Source organism: Manis javanica, chromosome 4, assembly GCF_040802235.1.
Source record: "Manis javanica isolate MJ-LG chromosome 4, MJ_LKY, whole genome shotgun sequence".
Classification (NCBI taxonomy): domain Eukaryota; kingdom Metazoa; phylum Chordata; class Mammalia; order Pholidota; family Manidae; genus Manis; species Manis javanica.
Window position 1 is genome coordinate 30076182 of NC_133159.1, and position 18624 is coordinate 30094805.

The 18624-nt window shown below is 42.0% G+C and overlaps 1 protein-coding gene and 1 long non-coding RNA gene across 29 annotated transcripts in view; one reads left to right on the plus strand and one right to left on the minus strand.

Annotated features, from left to right (window-relative positions):
* MACF1 (microtubule actin crosslinking factor 1) overlaps window positions 1–18624 on the plus strand; it is a 471369-nt gene that overhangs the window by 129902 nt on the left and 322843 nt on the right. For 11 of the 28 annotated variants that reach the window (XM_073233662.1, XM_073233665.1, XM_073233674.1 and 8 more), the window contains exons 4-5: window positions 2861–2938; window positions 6709–6801. In XM_073233662.1, the coding sequence (XP_073089763.1) occupies window positions 2861–2938; window positions 6709–6801 (171 nt within the window). Of the gene's footprint in view, window positions 1–733; window positions 830–2860; window positions 2939–6708; window positions 6802–16555; window positions 17711–18624 lie in introns of those variants that run through there. The other 17 variants (XM_073233667.1, XM_073233651.1, XM_073233657.1 and 14 more) reach the window with 3 other exon arrangements.
* Window positions 14241–16525, minus strand: LOC140848872 (uncharacterized). The gene is made up of 2 exons (XR_012130128.1): window positions 16399–16525; window positions 14241–15105 (listed from the first exon to the last, which is right to left on the minus strand). It is a non-coding gene; the product is annotated as an uncharacterized lncRNA (long non-coding RNA).

Here is an 18624-nt window from a genome sequence, read left to right on the forward strand (position 1 = left end):
GTAATACTCAGCTTCTTCTAGGATTGGGGCTTGGCTTCCCCTGGGTTCTTTGTTTTGGTTTCATATCTTCTTTGACTTGCAATAGAATTAATTTTATAATTTAATGGCCTGAAATTGACAGATGCTTTTATTAGCACAGCTAGTAGTAGTGAATTCTGATTCTTCCCTGCCCCTATTTATAAATCTCAAAAGTAATTAGAATTACTCTCAGCAGTTCTACTGTGCTGGACTTCACTCTTCAGCTCTTAGAAAATTGTATTTTGGGCAATTTGGCTGGGGTATTTGAGGGACTTGACAGGATCTTGCATTGAAAGGTGATCCTTTTTGGTGACATTGCTTACAAAACAGATTAAAGCCATTCCACTCTTCTTTTCCTAACTTTTGAAAAACTACAGATTGTGTAGATATTCATAGGATGTCATCTTTTCACTGAAAAACCATACAGATATCTTTCATGGTTATTCTGTCATCTCTTTCACCCTTAGTTGATTCACAAAAGCAGAGAGGGTGGGTGGCCAAGGAGAACTGAGGATGTGTTTCAACATAAGCGTTCAGCATAACCGTCTGCTCTGGTCTTGGTTTGGTTTTGCATCTTTTTGGAGGTGGGAGGGTATTTTCATATTTATTTTCACCTTTTTTTTTAACTTCTGATGTTATGTTCATTTCCTTTTCATTTTTGTATTGTGAATTTCCCGTTACTCTGTCATGTCTTTGCCTTGGTTGGTGGCCAAAGGAGCCAGCAGGGCTGAAGACCCTCCGTCTGGTGAGCATGCCCTCCTGGCGCCATGCAAACAGCGAGGAGCCGGAGGAGGAAGATGATGATGACGTAGTAGGTCCTCCTGGGGATGCCAGCAACCCAGTTGGCACTGCAAGGGCCAGCAGAGGGCCTGAGGTTCTCGAGGTTCTTTAGGTCTCCAAGCAGCTCAGTTACCAATCACCTTCTTCCCTTTCCACCTGGGAATTTGGGTCCCAAAGAAAGTGGTTAAAACTAATTGTGCCTCTTGCCGCTGTTAGATGATCCTGGAGTGGGGATTGTTTTGCTTATCTGAGAGTGGCTGGCACAAAAAGAATAATGGTGTTTGAAGGTGTCTACTTCCTTTGTGACCTGGAGACCTATAGCTTTCTGGTGGCCTTGCTGTGTCTGGTTTGCAGAATTATGGAAAGTTTAGTTGACAGCATGACAGTTAATTGCTCATGGTTCCACACTCCAGACTAACTGGTTCTCTCTCTCCACCTCACTAGTCTCTAGGTTCTCACCACACACCGAGTCGTTTATTTTCAAAACAGCCTGTTGTTTGCCAACAACTCACTGCATGGAGTTACTCTGCCTTGGTCATTAATATCTCTAGCTGCTGTCGAGGACAGAAATTTAACTGCATGATCTGAGGGTATTTATTTTTGATGGGGAGTACATGGCAGTAATGGTAAGAGTGTGTGCAAAGAGCATTTCCTGCTTGCAGGCCCTAAATTGCAGGCCCTATAATCTTTCTCCAGAGACAGGGTCTAGGCAATATCCCTAGTCCCTGTCTTCTTAAAGTTGTCTTTTCACCTTATTGATCTCCCTTCCCATTGTTTTAGAATCTTTAATTATACAGGCTCTGTCATTCTCTAAGCTATATTCATAATGAGTTTAGCGCAAATGATTGAAAAAAGATTCTTGCTAAAAGATTTTTCCTAAACCTTTGACTGAAGAAGTTATCCTGTTGCCCAGAGAGACTGCAACATCTCTGTAGGTTATTCTAGTTTGGGAATGTTGCTTAGAAGTTTTGGGGGGGCACCCAGAGAGATGCTTCTACCCTCATCTTTCTATGTATTGGATCACTCTGCCTACTTAAACCTGAGCGATGTTTCCTCTGTGCAGGCACCCACAACAGAGGTACCTTAATTTTCACCAGCCTTGAACTATTGCCAGTTTGACATTTACAGGTGAACTGGGTATAATCTAGTGATGGTTCAATTCCAGTTTTAGTAAAATAAAAGCAACATTGGAAAGTGAGCAGGAGAAAATATTTAAGCAGTCGATAGCCATCCCTGCTTGTGCTCCTGGGACAGAGTCCATGCACTTTGGATGGAGAGTGGATGAGCCCAGGCAGGGCACCAGAGGCACTGGGTGGAGGTGGCCTTCTCTCCCGCGGCTTGTACCACATCCAGGATTGAGTGGCGGCAGGAAATACCTTTCTCTGGAGCATCACGTTGAACAGCCATATATCATCAAGGCTTTGGTTACTCTGGCTATTACATGCTGAGGCGAAGGATGGCCTTCCTAAGTGGATACCCATCTTTCTGGAAAACAGGTCTCTTCCTGACTTTTGCCTCTCATTTTGGATGTTTTCACTTCTTTATTGAACATGGGTAATTGCTCATTCCCTAGTTTAAAATTGACTACCTCTAGCTTCTTTTGCCAGGTTTTTTTATAAGGTTGAGTCTACTTATTCTGTGCAATATGCAATTAAGACCTTCCACACTATCCTTATAATAGCATTTAACTGTGATTTTAGAGCTATAGAGCCAAAGCCTTCATTCCCATTAACCTCACATCCAGAATCAAGTTCTGCCACATATGGCTACAGAAGAACGTGTAGAGAAGCTGTGGTCCTGGTGTCAGCATTAGTAGTCAGAACATGCTGTGTGCGCACAGAATGCATAGTGCTAAATGAGGTGTTTTGGGGACCCTCGGAGAGCATGGGGAACCCACACAGGCCCTGCCATTAAGGGGTGCTGTATGTAGTGCTCCCACAGCTTGTTCCAACCATTACCAACTCTTTATGGTCTTTTAGTCCCTGAAATGAAAGATGAAAGGGGTTTATGTGGGTAAATTGGGCTAGCTAAAATTAACATCCCTTTTTTTTGTTGTTTGCAGCCCCGGGAGAAGGGCAGGATGCGTTTTCATAGACTGCAGAATGTGCAGATTGCCCTGGACTTCCTAAAGCAGCGACAGGTACGGCTATCCCATGTTTTCCCCATTCTGCCAGGGAAGGTTAGCACTGGGTTCCTATTTAGGGGTGTTCTCAGAACCTCTAGTAAACCCTCAACAATTGCTAACTCTGACTGACCTGGTCTGAATCTTGTTTGCTCACTTACAGTCGTCTTACAGTTGGACAAATCATTTGGTAGTCCTTGCCTAGAGTTTGTGGCCTGCCTGAGTCGGAGTGTTAACCGAGAAGAGCAAGATGCTAAGGGTTGAACTTTATGGACCCACCTTAGGTGGAGGTCAAAAGGAAGATGAAAAATAAACCAGCAAAGATGGAAAAAAGGTGCACCATTCAGGAAGAGGGAAAAGCAGAATGCTACACTGTCATGCAAACTAGTTGAGGGGATGGTCAGGATTGTTGAATGCCACTTCAGGTCCAAGACTTGGCAAGGCCTTAGCTGGTGAGCACTGGCAACTTAAAAGAACATTCTTCATAGAGCAGAAAAGCATTTCTGTTATAGACCTGGATAAAGAAGGAAGACAACAACACATTTTCAACAGAGAAGGAGAAAGAAGCCAGTGAGGACAGGAAGACTGAAAGTGAGAGGAGTATTGAGTCATGAAATGTTTGACTTGGAAGATACCTTTGAAATCACTAGTCCAATTTCTTCATTTTGTAGATAAGGAAACAGATCTCTACAGGTGAAATGACCTGTCCCAAACCATATAAGTTAGAGCAAAGCTGGGACTTTAACCCAGGTTGCCTGACATGTAGTTTAATGCTCTTCCACTGCCATGCTGCTTTCTATCCTCTGTCCTTCTCCCATTGCTTCCTAATTGATGGAGCCAAGTCCAGGGATTGAGGAATGAGATCCAGAGCAAAGCCGGAGTGGTCGTCTTTCAAAAAGAAAAGACAATGCCTCATCTTCTGAGACATGGGGAGAAGGAAGGAAGGAGGGATAAAGATACACAGATAATTTGTGGTGGAAAGGAAATCTGCTCACTCAGAGAGAGCTGTGTGGAAGAGATTGGTACAGCTATAGTTGCCATGCAATTGCAGGGGTCAAGGCGACCTTAAACGACATGCATACTTTTGTAGTTAGTTCATTTTTGTCACTTTTATCAGCATTCCTCATTAACATGGGAAATTCTCTTTCTGTGGTTTTCCCCTAGCAGTTTATTTCTATTATAGAACTTACTACTTTATTGTTATTTCTCTGTTTGCTCTAACATACTGTAGGCCCTATGAGTACTGGGAATATGATCACACTTCATTACCTGTCATGCTGAATTGTCCATACTTGGCACTTAATAAATATTTGTTGAAATAAATTGATAAATGAAAAGTAGTAGGAGAATTGGAGACTGAAGTGTCTAGGGTTTCTTGGAGAAAGCAGGGTTCAAATGTCTGTGTTTAAAGGTAGAGGGAACCAGAGGGGGGCTTTAATGGCCAAGGTAAATTGAGAAGAATTGATTAGCTTGAAGCCTAAATTAAAGGACCAAGAGTAGGTTTAGTTACTGTGACAGAATAAATATGTGGGCAGCTAGAACAGTGGACTGAGAGGAGGGCATGGAGAACTCCAGAGCAGTTCTTGGTAATGGTGGGTCCAAGTTGTAGCTGTGAGATGTCCAAAGCAGAGTAAGAGTGAAAGTCATCAGACCTGAGGATGCAGACAAATGGTGCAGGTACCGTATCATGCAGATCATCTAGATGAGGGCTGAATCGCCAAAAGATGAGGGAGAAGAGGGGTAGGAGTAGGTGCTGAAGTCATCAAGGGAAGGGGTAGTGGAAACTGGAGGGTAGTTTGGCCAAGGGAGGTAGAAGTAGGCTTCACAATCGAGGAGGAAGGCTGGTAGTGTGGGATTGAGGAATCCGGATTTGGCTGATACCGCCACCCTACCAGCTGTGGGTTGTTAGCAAGGAGTGGCTAGGAAACTGCATTTTCAGACTGGAAGGACAGCTTCTCCCACTACCAGTATATAGAAGAGGCAACTGAGATGCAGAACAGGGGAGGAACTTGCCCAGGGGTCTTAGTCCACTCAGGCTACTGTAACAAAAGTACCATAGACTGGGTGGCTTATAACAGCCAAAATTTATTTCTCACAGTTCTGGAGCTTGGGAAGTCCAAGATCAAGGCACTGGCAGATTTGGTGTCTGGTGAGGATGCACTTCCTGGTTCATAGACAGTTGTTCTTTTGTTGTGTTCTTATGTGGCAGAAGGGCAGGGGAGTTCTCTTGGGTCTCTTTTATTAGGCACTAATCCAACTCAGGAGGGCTCCATCCTGATGACCTAATCACCTCTCGATGGGTGTTAGGATTTAATTTTGGAGGGACAGTGGACTCAGAGAAGAGTCTGTAACTGGCACTAAATAAATATTTGTTGAAGCTGTGTGGAAGAGATTGGTACAGCTATAGTTGCTATGCAATTGCAGGGATCAAGGTGACCTTAAACAACATGCATATTTTTGTAGTTCATTTTTGTCACTTTTATCAGCATTTCTCATTAACCTGGGAAATTATCTTTCTGTGGTTTTGGAGGGATACAAGCATTCAGTCCATAGCACCAGGTCTCTGTCAGTGTAAAAGAAAAGTGAAGCTTCTGCTTGGGGTCACTAGCATTCTTTAGAGGCACACAGATTTCAGTTCAGTTGCAGAGGAAAGAAAGAACAGCTCAAGAACAATTTGCCACAGTTGAATAGGAGCTCCTGAGGGAAATTCTCCCACAAAAGAGGCTCACAGGGCTTGAGGTGGAAGCAGGCTAATTTTCCTGGGATGCTCGGTTTCAGTACTGAAAGTCCCATCACATTCCAGGACATCCCTCCGTTTCTAGCACACAGGGATGGTTGGTCACCCTGGCAGGGGAGGCGTGTGTGTCTGTGCACACTGTGTATTTGGAATGAGATTTCAGGAGGAAAGCAGATGAGATGCTAAGGAAGGCATGGGCAGGTAGGGATATCTTTGACAAAGGAGAGAAGATGGAGGTGCGAGCAGGCCACCAAGACTGGCTGAGGGAGAAGAGGCATCTGTCTCTCATCCTTGGGAAAAGGAAAAGAAAATGTCAGGGGTCTGATGACTTAATAAAAAAGCAATTCATAATGCCATGTGCTTGCAAGGTTGCCTTGCTGATGGAGATGCAAACTGGTAAAATCAAGCCAGAAAATAGTTTGGCAGTTCCTTTTAAATATACACATATACCCTGTGACCCAGCAGTCCCACTCCTAGAAATTTACCCTGGAGAAATGAAAACACGTTCACACAAAACCTTACATGAATACAGGAGTTTTATTCATAATTACCCTGAACTGGAAACAACACACATGACCTTTAATGGATGAAGGGGTAACCGCAGTACAGTGTGTCACTGCAATGGAATACCATTTGACAGTCAAAAGGAACAAACTCTTGATATGTGCAGTAACTTGAATGAGATCTCAAGGGCATTATGCTGAGTGGAAAAAAAACAATGTCAAATAATTACATACTGTGTGATTCCATTTTATGTGACATTCTAGAAAAAGCAAAACTGGGAACAGATCAGTGGTTGTCAGAAGTTAGGGGTCAGGGCAGGGTTTGACCACAAAGGGGCAAATGAGGTTACCTTTTGGGGTGATGGAATTGTTCTGTTATTCTGATTGTGGTGGTAGTTACATGAATCTACATATATGCTAAAACTCATAGAACTATGTTCCTCCCCCAAAAAATTAATTTAACTGTATATAAATGAGGAAAATCTGTAAGAATAAAATCAAACCAAAAAGTTCCAGATCTTTGATACCATCTTTTGTTTCTTTTTCAGGTGAAACTAGTGAATATTCGCAATGATGACATCACAGATGGCAACCCCAAGCTGACCCTGGGCCTGATCTGGACCATTATTTTGCACTTCCAGGTAGGGTCTCTGAAGTTTGGGGTCACTGTTGCTTGTGGGAACATGCCTAGAAGAACTAGAAGTTCTGCTGCCCTCCACAGGCATCACTGAGCCTTCCTTCTCTGTATGTGGTAGGGAACAAGGGTGAGAGTGAGACTCCGAAAGGAAGATCAGGATTGGCCTGGAGGCAAAGCTGTTGCAGCCTAAATCCCAAACTTGCTAATTATTTGCATGATGAAATGTGATTCTTCACTTATACTTTGGCCCTGCCATTGGCAATCTGGTTATTAGAAGTCTGCTTGGCCGAGTCAAGACTGGCTATTCATGGACGCAGAATATGGAGGGGGGGGAGAGTTGTTGGCTTTGATGCTTTAGAAGGATGGAGTGAAGGCATATAATCCTGCTTTGATGATCTTAAAACATTTGATTAATTATAGCACTGGGTTTCTATAATGAAATACCGTAGACTGGGTCACTTAAATAACAAACATTTTTTTCTTGTGTTTCTGGAGGCTGAAAGTCTGGGTGCTAGCATGGTGGGGTTCTTGGTGAGGGCCCTCCTCCTGGTTATGTCCTCACATGACCTTTCCTTGGTATAGACATGCAGAGAAAGAGATCTCATGTCTCTTCATCTTTTTATTAGGGCATTAATCTCATTATGGCGGCTCTACTCTCATGCCCTCATCTGCATCCCAAAATCATCATGTTGGGAGTTAGGGCTTCAACGTTAATTTTGAGGGGCCACCAACATTCAGCCCATAGCAAGCACCTCAGTAGCTGAATTTGTATATGTGCTTGTAAGCACAACTCTGTAGGACCCATCACACCCAGGAGCAGTGGTGTCTCAGCAATGTTCCCATGGCCACATGGCCTTCCTGTGGCTCCCCTCTTCTAAGGAGGGAAATCCTTTTTGAGTCTGGATTGCTTTTGAGAAAGTACAGCCCTATTTTTATAAGACTATGTTCAATCACTTTAGCCTAACGAAACAAAGCTTTTTCTCAGACAGCTTTCCCATATCCAGTTGCTGTAGGAGAGGCTGATAGATTAGAAGGAGCACTTCAGCAGGCTAATATAAATAAATGAAGAAAATAAAGTATCTCCAGGCATTGACTGCAGGGCCTGAGGCCTCTGTGATGTCCTAGTTGGTGAGTTAGTGCCACCTGCTGGTTGAAGGTAGAATAGTAGCTATCCCGGAATTCCTAAGAACCTGGGAAAATTATGTGTTTAGGGCTTAATTCTTGGGGACTCTGGTTTGGAACCAATGCTGGCAGTCTGCAGCATGGGTAGACTTAGGAAAGTGTGGAGGTAATGTATATTTTTGTGGAACCACAGGGTATCCTCAGGAATGCTTTGGATTTAGTGATAACCAGGAACATGAACTTGGCAAGTTGCCATAGATAGAGTGGGAACAAGAATATTATTGAGCTTTCTTGGAGGGCTAGAGTTATCCCCTCGAAATCCTTATGAACAGAAGAGTTTTTTTCAGAACAGCTCTTTTGTTACTTTGTATTTTCACCACAGACCTGCCTTCTCTGTGAGTATTCAGTGTACTCGTCTCACAGGAGTAATGTAAGGCAAGTCCATCCACTATTCCACTATTGACCCTGACTGCAGCTAAATCCCTTACAAAGGGAAACTCAGGGGCCAAGGAATAAACACTGAATCGGTTAATTAAAACTTTGCCAGGACAGAGGAGATGGGGTAATGGAGCTGTTCCTTTTCTGGACAACTCTGGCAAGAAAATGTTTTCTGTCTGTTTTTAAAAATTCAGTATGAAAAATTTCGCATTTATGAAAGTAGAGAACCTAGTATGAACAACTGCCATCACCTATCACTTAGCTTAACAGTTACTAACTCATGGCAACTATTATTTTGTCTATATCCTGATTCACTCCTCAAACCCCAGTAGATTATTTTGAAAGAAACCCCAGAATTCATGTAATTTCATCTGTAAATATTTCAGTATGTATCTCTGAAAGATAAAGATGCCTTTTTTAATGGAAGTATAGTTGTTAATACAATATTATATTGGTTTCAAGTATACAACACAGTGGTTCATCAGTTACACACATTATTAAATCCTCACCCCAACTAGTGCAGTTACTATCTGTCAACATAGGAAGATGTCACAGAAACATTGGCTATATTCTACATGCTACACTTCATCTCTGTGACCAGCTTATATTATGATTAAGATTTTTACGCCCCTTTTGAAAGATAAAGACTCTTAATCTTTAAGTAAGCTATAATATAACACTGTAGAAATTAATTTCTGAAAATCATCAAATATCTGATCAGTGTTCAGATTTCCCCTAATTACCTCATTTTAAAAAAATGATTTGAATCAGAATCCAGCCAAGGTCTGCATATTGCAATAAGTCTCATCCAACCCCCACAATTTGTTGAGGAAATCAGGTCTTTTGTCCTGTAAGATTTTTAAAGATGCTGATGGCATCTCTGTGATGTCTTTTAACAAGATCCTCCATCCCTCTGTTGTGTTGCCTAGGAACTGACCTGAGGTGTGACTATATTCAGGCTCCTTTGGGGCAGTGTGTGGCAAGGGTGGTAGTGGTGAGTTGTATGATATTACTGCTGCTCATCAGGAAACACGTAATGTCTGTTGTCACTCTTCCACTGTGTTAAGATTGATCGATGGGTTAGGTATTATCAGCTTGAACTATCCATTCTACGTTCCCTATCAGCTCCTCACCTAATAGTTTTAGCAGCTACAGGTCATCGTTGCCTGTTCCATTATTTCATTAGAAGTTGTAAAATGGTGATACTCAAATTCTATAATTCCTTCTTCATTACTTAACCAGAATACTTCTATAAAGAAGAACTATACCTCATCAATTACCATGAGAGAGAGTTCCTACAGGAAAAACAAGGTGAAAGATAAAGGCTCCTGTCTTTCCCCTGTTTTCCAGTTTTCAGAATAGTTGGTTCTCTAAGATTCTCCAAAAATAAACCAATGAAAATTCCTTTGTGGATATTTTTTTTCTCTGTAAGACTAAGTATCCCTTACAACTCATGGATTTTTAACAGACTTAAATGTGTTCCCATCAACTACAGCAATCATTCTTCCTAATTCTCAAATAGCTCCATCTTTGGTCAGTAAGAGCCTCTTCAATTTGACTCTGAGTCCTTTGGCATGACCCCCATATTCTCTGATTATTTCCTATATTTTTTGTGTGATGAGGTGCTCCAGATTTCTTTTTTATATATTTCCTATCCCAGACCTGAAATTAGCAATTTCTGCAAGAAACTCTAATTCTTTATTGCCCACAACCTGATTGCCACTGGTTTGGTCATTGTTTTTAGGTTTTCTCCAATGACCAGAGCCAGCCAATATGTCTGTTTTTCTCTTTTAAAAAATCATGAATTTATATCAATCTTTCTAATTCAGATTTGGAATTGCAGAGTTTTACTTAACTTTCGACTTTGTCTTTGTATCCTTTTCTTTCCTTATGCTGAAAATCTGGATCCTAACAATATTATCATGTTATTCCTTTTTCCATTCACACACATAACACATATATATCAGTAAAATTGTATATATACACATATGTAGAATATATATGTGTGTGTATATAATATTAATATATTTGAATCAAAATAACAATATCATTATTATTAGCAGTATGATTACTGAGAAGTTTGTGATTTCTTTGCAGGGTTCTTTTTATTCTTATTCCATCTTTTAACTACACAAATAATTATTGCAAAGTCATTTGAAAAAATTTCTCCCTGTGTTAAGTCATTAATTCAATATATAATTTGATTCCTTTGTTTTTACTTGTCTTCAATTTTTAGGGATTGCTTTTTTTCCCTTTCAGTTTTATATTTTATGGACCATTCACATTGTTCCAAAGGGAACTTTTAAGAAGTACATACAAGGTATATTCAGAGTAGTCTAGTGCCCATCTCTGCCCCCTCCATCATGCTTCTTCCCTTTCCAAGTAGTTAGCTAACTGTTTTAAAATACTGCTTTGGTTATCATTTAGGAAAATATTTTTAAAAAATAACTTTATTGAGGTATAATTTATATATCATAAAATTGACCCATTTTCATTGTATAATTCAGTGATCTTTAAAGTTTGCAACCATCACCATAATCCATTTTAGAACATTTTAATAACCCCAGTAAGAACCTTGTGCATTTGCACTTATTCTCCATTTCCACCCCCAGCTTCAGGTGACCACTAATCTATTTTCTGTCTCTATAGATTTGTCTATTCTGGACATTTCACATAAATGAAATCATAGAATATGTGCTCTTTTGTGGCCTCTTTCCCTTAGCATATGTTTGAGGTTCATCTATGTTACAGCATTATCAGTGCTTCATTCCTTTTCATTACTGAATAATATTCTGTTGTGTGGATAGACTACATATTTTGTTTGTTCAGCAGTTGATGGTATTTGGGTTGTCTTAATTTTTTTGCTATTGTAAATAATGCTGATATGAATATTTGAGTACCTATCTTTGTGTGGATGTATGTTTTCATTTCTCTTGGATATATACATAGGAGTGGAATTGCTGGGTTGTATGGTAAGTTTATGTATAACTTTTTAAGAAACTGCCATACTGTCTTCCAAAGTGGCTGTACCATTTTATGTTCCCACTAGGAGTGTATGAGGATTCCTGTTTCTTCATATCCTTACCAACATTTGTTACTGTCTTTTAGATTGTAGACATCATAGTGGATTTGAAATGGTGTCTCCTTGTGGTTTTAGTTTGCAGGAAAATATATTCTCCAACTGAATTCCATTAATTAATTTTTCCCAAGGACCAGGTATTAGCAAGGTCTTAGGTAGAGTCTGTGGTAGCTACAGATTTGAACTAGACACAGACTCAATCCAGTTCAACTGTGTAATTCAGGGGAATGAGAAAGAAGCATACCAAAAATAACTTGATAGAGGTTTAAAGAATCAGGGAGGTATGAAACAGGGAGATGGAGCACAGTGTGTACTCAATAATTGCCAGCAATTATTGGTGGCAACTTGTTATAATTATTAATGGACATTATAACTTCCAGGAGTTTTAACTTAGCCCACTGTTCTCTGCCCTGTTACTAATTTTACTGGAAGATTTAGACACCTTTAGCTTACTCTGTCTTCTGCATGCATATTGGCTACCTGCTTTTCTCTGTTTGCTGTTAGAGCACAGCTGAATAACTATTTTGTCTTCCTGTAGAGAGAAGCTCTGCTGACAGAATAATTTCTCAGATGTAACTACTGATTACTTTTTTTTTTTTTTTTGCTGGTCTTGAAGGCTTGGTGTTTGCTTATATTAGCTAAGTGTTTGGGAGCATGGAAAAAGTTTCCCTGGATGCCTGTCTTTTGGTTGGCTGATAAAGGATTATACAGAGCCTCCATCTCCCTTGTCTTGCTTCAGATAGCATATGACATGTCTCTGCTAGTTATGTATCACTGTGGTTTTCTAGTCTTTTATGATTGACTGTCTGTTAGCTATTCTTACGATGCTAAATAAAGTCAAATAGAAATACAGAGAGGAACTATCAAATGTTAGGGGATCAGTAAAAGGTCCCAGTAGTCAATCTCTGTTACTGGTGCTTTAATAAAGTAGAATAATGATGCAGATATAAATAAAAGCAGTGGTCATCATCTCATAGGAGTAGTCAGTTGAAGGAGAGGCTGGTACCAGACTTAAAATTTGCTGCTACCGCTGAGGCTGGTGGTATAATAAAGAGGTTTATGGTTACCAAAATGCTTTAACACATATTAAAAAGATATGTGCTAAATGGGAGCCAAATGTAAGAGTTCCTTTTTAGTTTAAGCTTTTAGTTATGAAAATTTCAAGTAATTAGGAAAGTATAGAAAAGTATATAATGGATGTTTGTATATATAGACATCTTCAAAATTAAAGATACTAATATTTTATTTGCTTCAGATTTTTTCTCTTTAAAGAGATAAAACACTTCAGATACAGCCAACTTTCTTACTTCCTTTGCCCCCCTAGGTAAATAATGTCCTAAAATTGATGTATATCATTCCCATATAAGCTTTTATATTTTTATGACAGATGAGGTTTTCTGAACAATAATATATGCTGTTATTTGTATAATTTTCTATTTGACACAAATAGTATCTTCTATATATCCTGGCTTTTTTCTAAACTGAACTTTCTTCTTGAGGTTAATCTGTGGTGATGAAGGAGGATCTGATTTGTTCATCTTAACTAATTTATATGAAGTCTAATGTGAGTGGAGCCCCCTCCAGCTGTGCAACACAGCTGTTATTTAATGATGTGAAGAAGGCATTTACTGTTGCAGGGAACATCTGTGTACACGTGTCCTTTTACATATAGGAAAGTGGGTTTTCTTTTTCTTTTTTTTTTTTTACTGTTTTGTCTTGTTCTTTTTCTTTGTAGAAACTTGGACTAGAGTTGCTAGGTTATCAGTTTCCTTTATTTTGCCAAATTATTCTCCAAAGCATGGTATGACTTACATGTTGTGTTGGATCACACCTGCTACTGCCTGACTTGTTCACGTGTTGTCTGGATCTCTGCACTAGGATGCGAGCTTAACGGCAGGACTTTTGTCTGTTTTGTTTCCTTCTTTGCCCAGCTTTGGTACTCAGTAAGTATTTGTTAAGTGAATGGATGTTTCATGAATTTGATCTTCTCAAAGCCATGGGGTAGGTAGACCAAATAAGTAGGCTGTGATGTCTGTTTCCAGTGCCAATTGATCAGATGTGCAACCAAAACACAGAGACCAGTTGACCTTTATGGGTTACACATTCATATACTAATCATTTCTTGTCTCTTGGTTTTATCCAAACCTGTTTTATGATGCATGTTAGAATTTATCATTTTTCTAAAAGATAAGTTCTTGAAAGTCAGCATCTGATAAAATTAGCTTTCCGACTTTCAAGGATTTTTAAATAGTAGTGTGTGTCTAGCACTCTGAAATAAAAAAAAGATTCAGGGAGCTCAGATAAACAGTGACCTTAGGTGGGTAGATTTGGGTCTCACATTTTTGTGCACTTTGTGGCCCTTGGTGCTTGGTGGCACCATTCATGTTTGTGGAATGAATGAACGAATGAACTCTTTCACTCTGGCTGTCTCTGTGGAAGACCTATTGACAGTAAACAGTTAACTAGAAAAAGCCAAAGGCAAAGATAGGAAGAATAGGTGGGCTCTAGAAGTCTGCTTTTCTGGAAGGAAGGAGGCCATGTGTTCAGAGCTCAGGCTGGATGAGAAAAAGGTCCAGGGGAAAGTCCTCGTGATCATGTTAACTTTCTGAGTATGATGGTGAAAGCAGAGCCCCTGTGAAGGAAAATAAGCACCCACATTTTGTACTTTGAAACATAAACATAACTACTTTTCTTGCAGCCTAGTCAAGAAAAAGAGGAAATTAGGACTGTGGTGGTGGTGGTACGACTCATACCCTATAGCTCTGGTAATAAATGGGAAGAAAAGGGATTTACCACAGACCAGGTACTGAGCCAAGCACTTTATAGACATTATCTGATTAACCCTCTCTACAATCCCATTAAGTAGGTGGTGGTACCCACATTCTACAGGTAAGGAAACTGAGTCACCTAGCAAGGTAGTTACTTAGCTACTAAGTTAACAGAGCTGGGAATTTGAGCCTAGGTCTACCTTACTGAAATCTCTCTGCTCCTTTCCTGGACAATTTTCCTCTGGAGCAGAAGGAAATGAGGGCCTGATTTGTTCCAACAAATTGCAGAAGTTTAAAAAAGAAAAGGCTCCCACAAATGAATGTGCTAAGTTATGTCAGGCTTTTCTGTCAGAGAAACCGTACAGCAGCCACAGTCATATTAGGCAGCCATCTCTCTTGCCCCTGAGTTGATCAGTTTCAGAAATTTAGTTTGCCTGTATTTCATGAATAAAAATTCAAGCTTAGGCCTTGGGGTGTGCATCTCGAAAGTCCCGTAGTTCCAGTTGTCTTCTTTGGAAGAGTAAAGGCCTGGTGCTTACCTGGAGAATTCCGTTGTAATGTCAGATTTTGTGCTGATAAATGATTTCCTGTAGTTTGAATTTCTGCCATGCTGTCTCCTTGTTTTGTTTCTTGCTTTGGTTATGGTGGCCATAAGATGGCGCTGCAGCTTTGCCGTTGGCCTTAGGAAAAGGTGTAGGGGACGCACCTACTGCCCCCATGAGGCCAGTGGGCCTCCGAAGCAAGCGGCGGGAGAAGTTGGTGCCTTGGGGCTTCTCAGTGCTTTCCTGTAGGAGAAGGCGTCTTTCAGGTCTCCAGGAGAGGTGCGCAGGGCTTACATAGAGCCAGGCAGGCTATTTCTCTCTGCTGTCTGGTCTGGATCCATTTGCTATAAAATGAACAGCTGCAAAAGGGAAGAAACATGTATAACTTCTTTCCTTGCACTCCATTCAGACCTTTGGGTTGTGGTGTTATCTGTCAGACACTGTACTAAAAAACTGGGGTGGGTGAATCCCACTGATATAATAGGGTGATTTTTTTTAATCCAACTTTTCGGACCTTTAATTCAGACTTCCTGCCCTACTGCAATTTGAGTAAAAGCCATCTGGGCCTCATGTCAGCAACTTCCTCTCTTACTCCCAAATAGTGTTACCTCTGTGTGAGTCCTTGGTCCATGTGAGTTAGTTGCCAATTTAGAACAGAGGGTATCTTCCCATTTTACTGAACTAAGTGCAGACTTCCATCCCTCCACATTAAAGGGTAATCTAACATGGAGTTGAAATTACAAGTGTAAACAGGAGTTCACGTTCTGGCTCTGCCACCTACTAGCTGTGTAGCGTTGAGAAAATTAATCAACTTTCTTAAACCTCAGTCTCTTTACCTATAGAATGAGAATGTAAAGAGTCTGACAGCATGTGGTTACTGTTAGAATTAAATGAGGTAATCCGCAGCTGAGCACAGTGCTTGGCACATGCAGAAGCCGAATCGACGTCAGCCACTGGCAGCATAAGTAATCACTGCGGGACATTTGTGTCAACTGCTGTTCAGCACCGATGCCATGTCCCTGTGGTATGAGGAGCTGGTATCCTTTTTCTCAGGCTGCTGTATACTATACGCAAAACTGATTTCTGGGCTTTTCCTCTGTGTCACTGGCTGGCAGAGTTAACAGATGTTTCTCTTCCTTTCCACCCCCCTTGTCTTTGGGAGGCAAGAGGGAAGTAAATGCTATAGGAGGCTAATCTTTAAAGCCTGTGTTTCTTTTCTTAACTGTGAGGAGTCAGCTCTGGTTTCTCTTCAGGTTATAATTTGATTAAAATAATTTTATTTTTTCTGACCTGAAAGAAAATGAAAATTTATCTATCTTGGTTGATATTTTCTTTTGGACGTTTTGATGCAACAATTAAAATCAATTTCCTTTCAGAGTCCGGGGGCCGTAACTGCAGCGTCCCCAGCCCTGGTTCCTGGTCCTTCCCTGGCTGGTCGGTACCAGCACGCTGGGTTTGCCTTTTCCCTCTTTCTCCTCCTCCTCCTCCTCCTCCTTCATGTTACCTTCTCCCGAGGCCTCCCTTCTTTCCCCCTCCCTTTCCCTTTACTCTTACAATCCTCCCCTCCTCACCCCCCCTAATTTCTCCCCTCCCCTGGTTTCTAGCTCGTTTTTGCTTTCTGTTTGTGTTTCTGAGGGCAGTGCTCCAATTACCTCATATTTGGAGAGAGGAAGCTGCAGCCAATCCGGTTTCCATCTGCTTTTAGGTCAAGTGATTTCTGAACTGCAGTGAGATGCTTTGAATTTGTCTTGTTGCAGCTCTGAGCCTGTAAGATGGCTGTCTGAATCGGCAGCGGCTGGAAGAGACAGGAGTTGGGGAGGGAGGGAGAAAGAATCGGAGGGTTTGCCGGCATAGTGGATGTTTCTAAGTGTGCATCTAATCCAATGAAGCCACGGTTAGGATTTCTCTGGGATCCCAGGACCAGCTTAGCTGCGTTTTTGCTGAGATTAGGAGAGGAAAGCGATGGGAAATTCATTGGGCTGTGTTAAGGAGCCGAAAGAGTCAATAGCTATTCCTGAGAAGGCTCCTGTATCTCCTAAGAAAAGGGTTAGATTCAGAAGGAAGTGGAGGGGGAAGAAAACCCTTACTCCAGAGGTATCTCGTGAGGAAGAACCCTTGCAAGGAACCGGAGTCATTGAAGAGACTGAAACCCTAACCAAGTTCACAGTGAGTCTCCGAAAGGAGAAAGGAGTGGGAGGGGTACCGCATCCCCCTACAGATATTTCACTGCCTAGGGACTCGGCCCCCAGCTCAGGGCTGGGAGCTCAGGGAATGGTTGTGCAGGTGAAGGAGAGGTTCCAGGGGGAGGTCCAGACTGCTCACCTTTTGTTAGAGAATGAGTCATCGGTTGCCGGAGGGGTCTGGGATTCCCTGGAAGAGGGGATGACTGTGATCGCTCACCTGCTTGATAACCCAGCAGAAAGGAACTGTGAGAAGTCAGTGAGCCAACTGGTGGAATTCCCAAGGGCAGCATCCTGCAGCAGCAGGGCTGTGCTGTTGCCTCTGCAAGGGGGAACTGCAGCGGGGGACGGAGATGCTCAGCTTGGCTTTCGGGGCAGCACTTTCCCTCGGACAGACTGCCCTGCCAACACAGGAGGCTGGAGTGTGGGAGCAGAAACCAAGGAAATTTTAAGTACCTCTCAGACAGGTTCCAGGATTGCAGAAAACTCTGTTCCTACATTGTTGCTGGACCAATTGAGAGGCCATAGATGCACAGAACTGGCCTACGTGGGACAAGTGGCCCCCCAGCACCCCAGACTGCCTACTTCTCAGAGCAATTTATCCCTTAGTGGCATGACTGTGAGCATTTTGCCCTCCTCCTCCGGCTATGGCAGTGATGGGCCACACTTACGTGGGATCCGGCCTAAAGATACAGAGCCTGAAAAGAGCTCCACATCCTTCTCAGAAGAGGATGGCACTCTTTCTTTGGAGGCAAGTCACACCCCATCATGGGGTCTGGAGGAGGTGAGTGGGCGTGTGCAAGGGCTGTATTCATGTTTGGACTCCTGGCCTTCATACTTGGTCACGTGGAATGTGGTGGGCAGTGAGGCTCTTGTTGCTTCTTCTCAAACTTACTGCAGGGTCAGGTACTGGAAGTTAGTGGCTGCTGGACTTGGCAAGCAGAATCTATTTCAGGTCTGCCCCTTGATGCTTGAAACCAAGTCTTGTTGTCTCTGGGGACTCCCTGGTCGTGCGTAACCATGCAGCATAATTGCTGGAGCTGTCTGGTGGGTTTCTCTCAAGGTGCTGAGCTAGACAGCACTTAGCCTCAGGGGTCTGTCTCAGCTTCCTGCTCCAAGAAGGTGTGGCATGGCACAAAGGGTGATGGGGGTCCTGGCTGGATCTCTGAAAGGAGTGTGGAAGGGGTTGAGGGTGAGGCAGCCCTCTTCAGTGTGACTGCTCTGCTCCCTGGAGAGTGATGATCTTCCTAGACCTGGTGTTATCCCACTAAGGACAACACACATTCACTGTTTGTGTAGCTGGAGAGGGCTAATCCTCCTTTGGTTCCTAACTTCAGCATTAGAGGAGAGGGGCATAGAATTACCTGGAGATTAGTCCAAAGAGAGGAGGGTAAGGGCAGTTTGAAGGTTCAAGTTTACAAAATTTGTTTTCTGATTGGACTTGTTTGTGCTTTAACAAGTTTTTGATTGGGAGGTATACACTGAGGCTTAGGTGGTGATGGCGGCAGGTGCTGTGAATGTTTTTAGGTTCAAGAAGCAAGTGAGAATTCAAGAGGTCTGGACACTGGGAGCGGAGAAGGGCTCAGCAAGCTCCTGGTGGCAGAGGAGGTGTGTGATTGATTTGGAGGTGTGTGATTGTGTACGTGACTGAAGTTGTAAGTCACCAATGACTGAAGAAATTTTGGTGGTTTGTCAGCC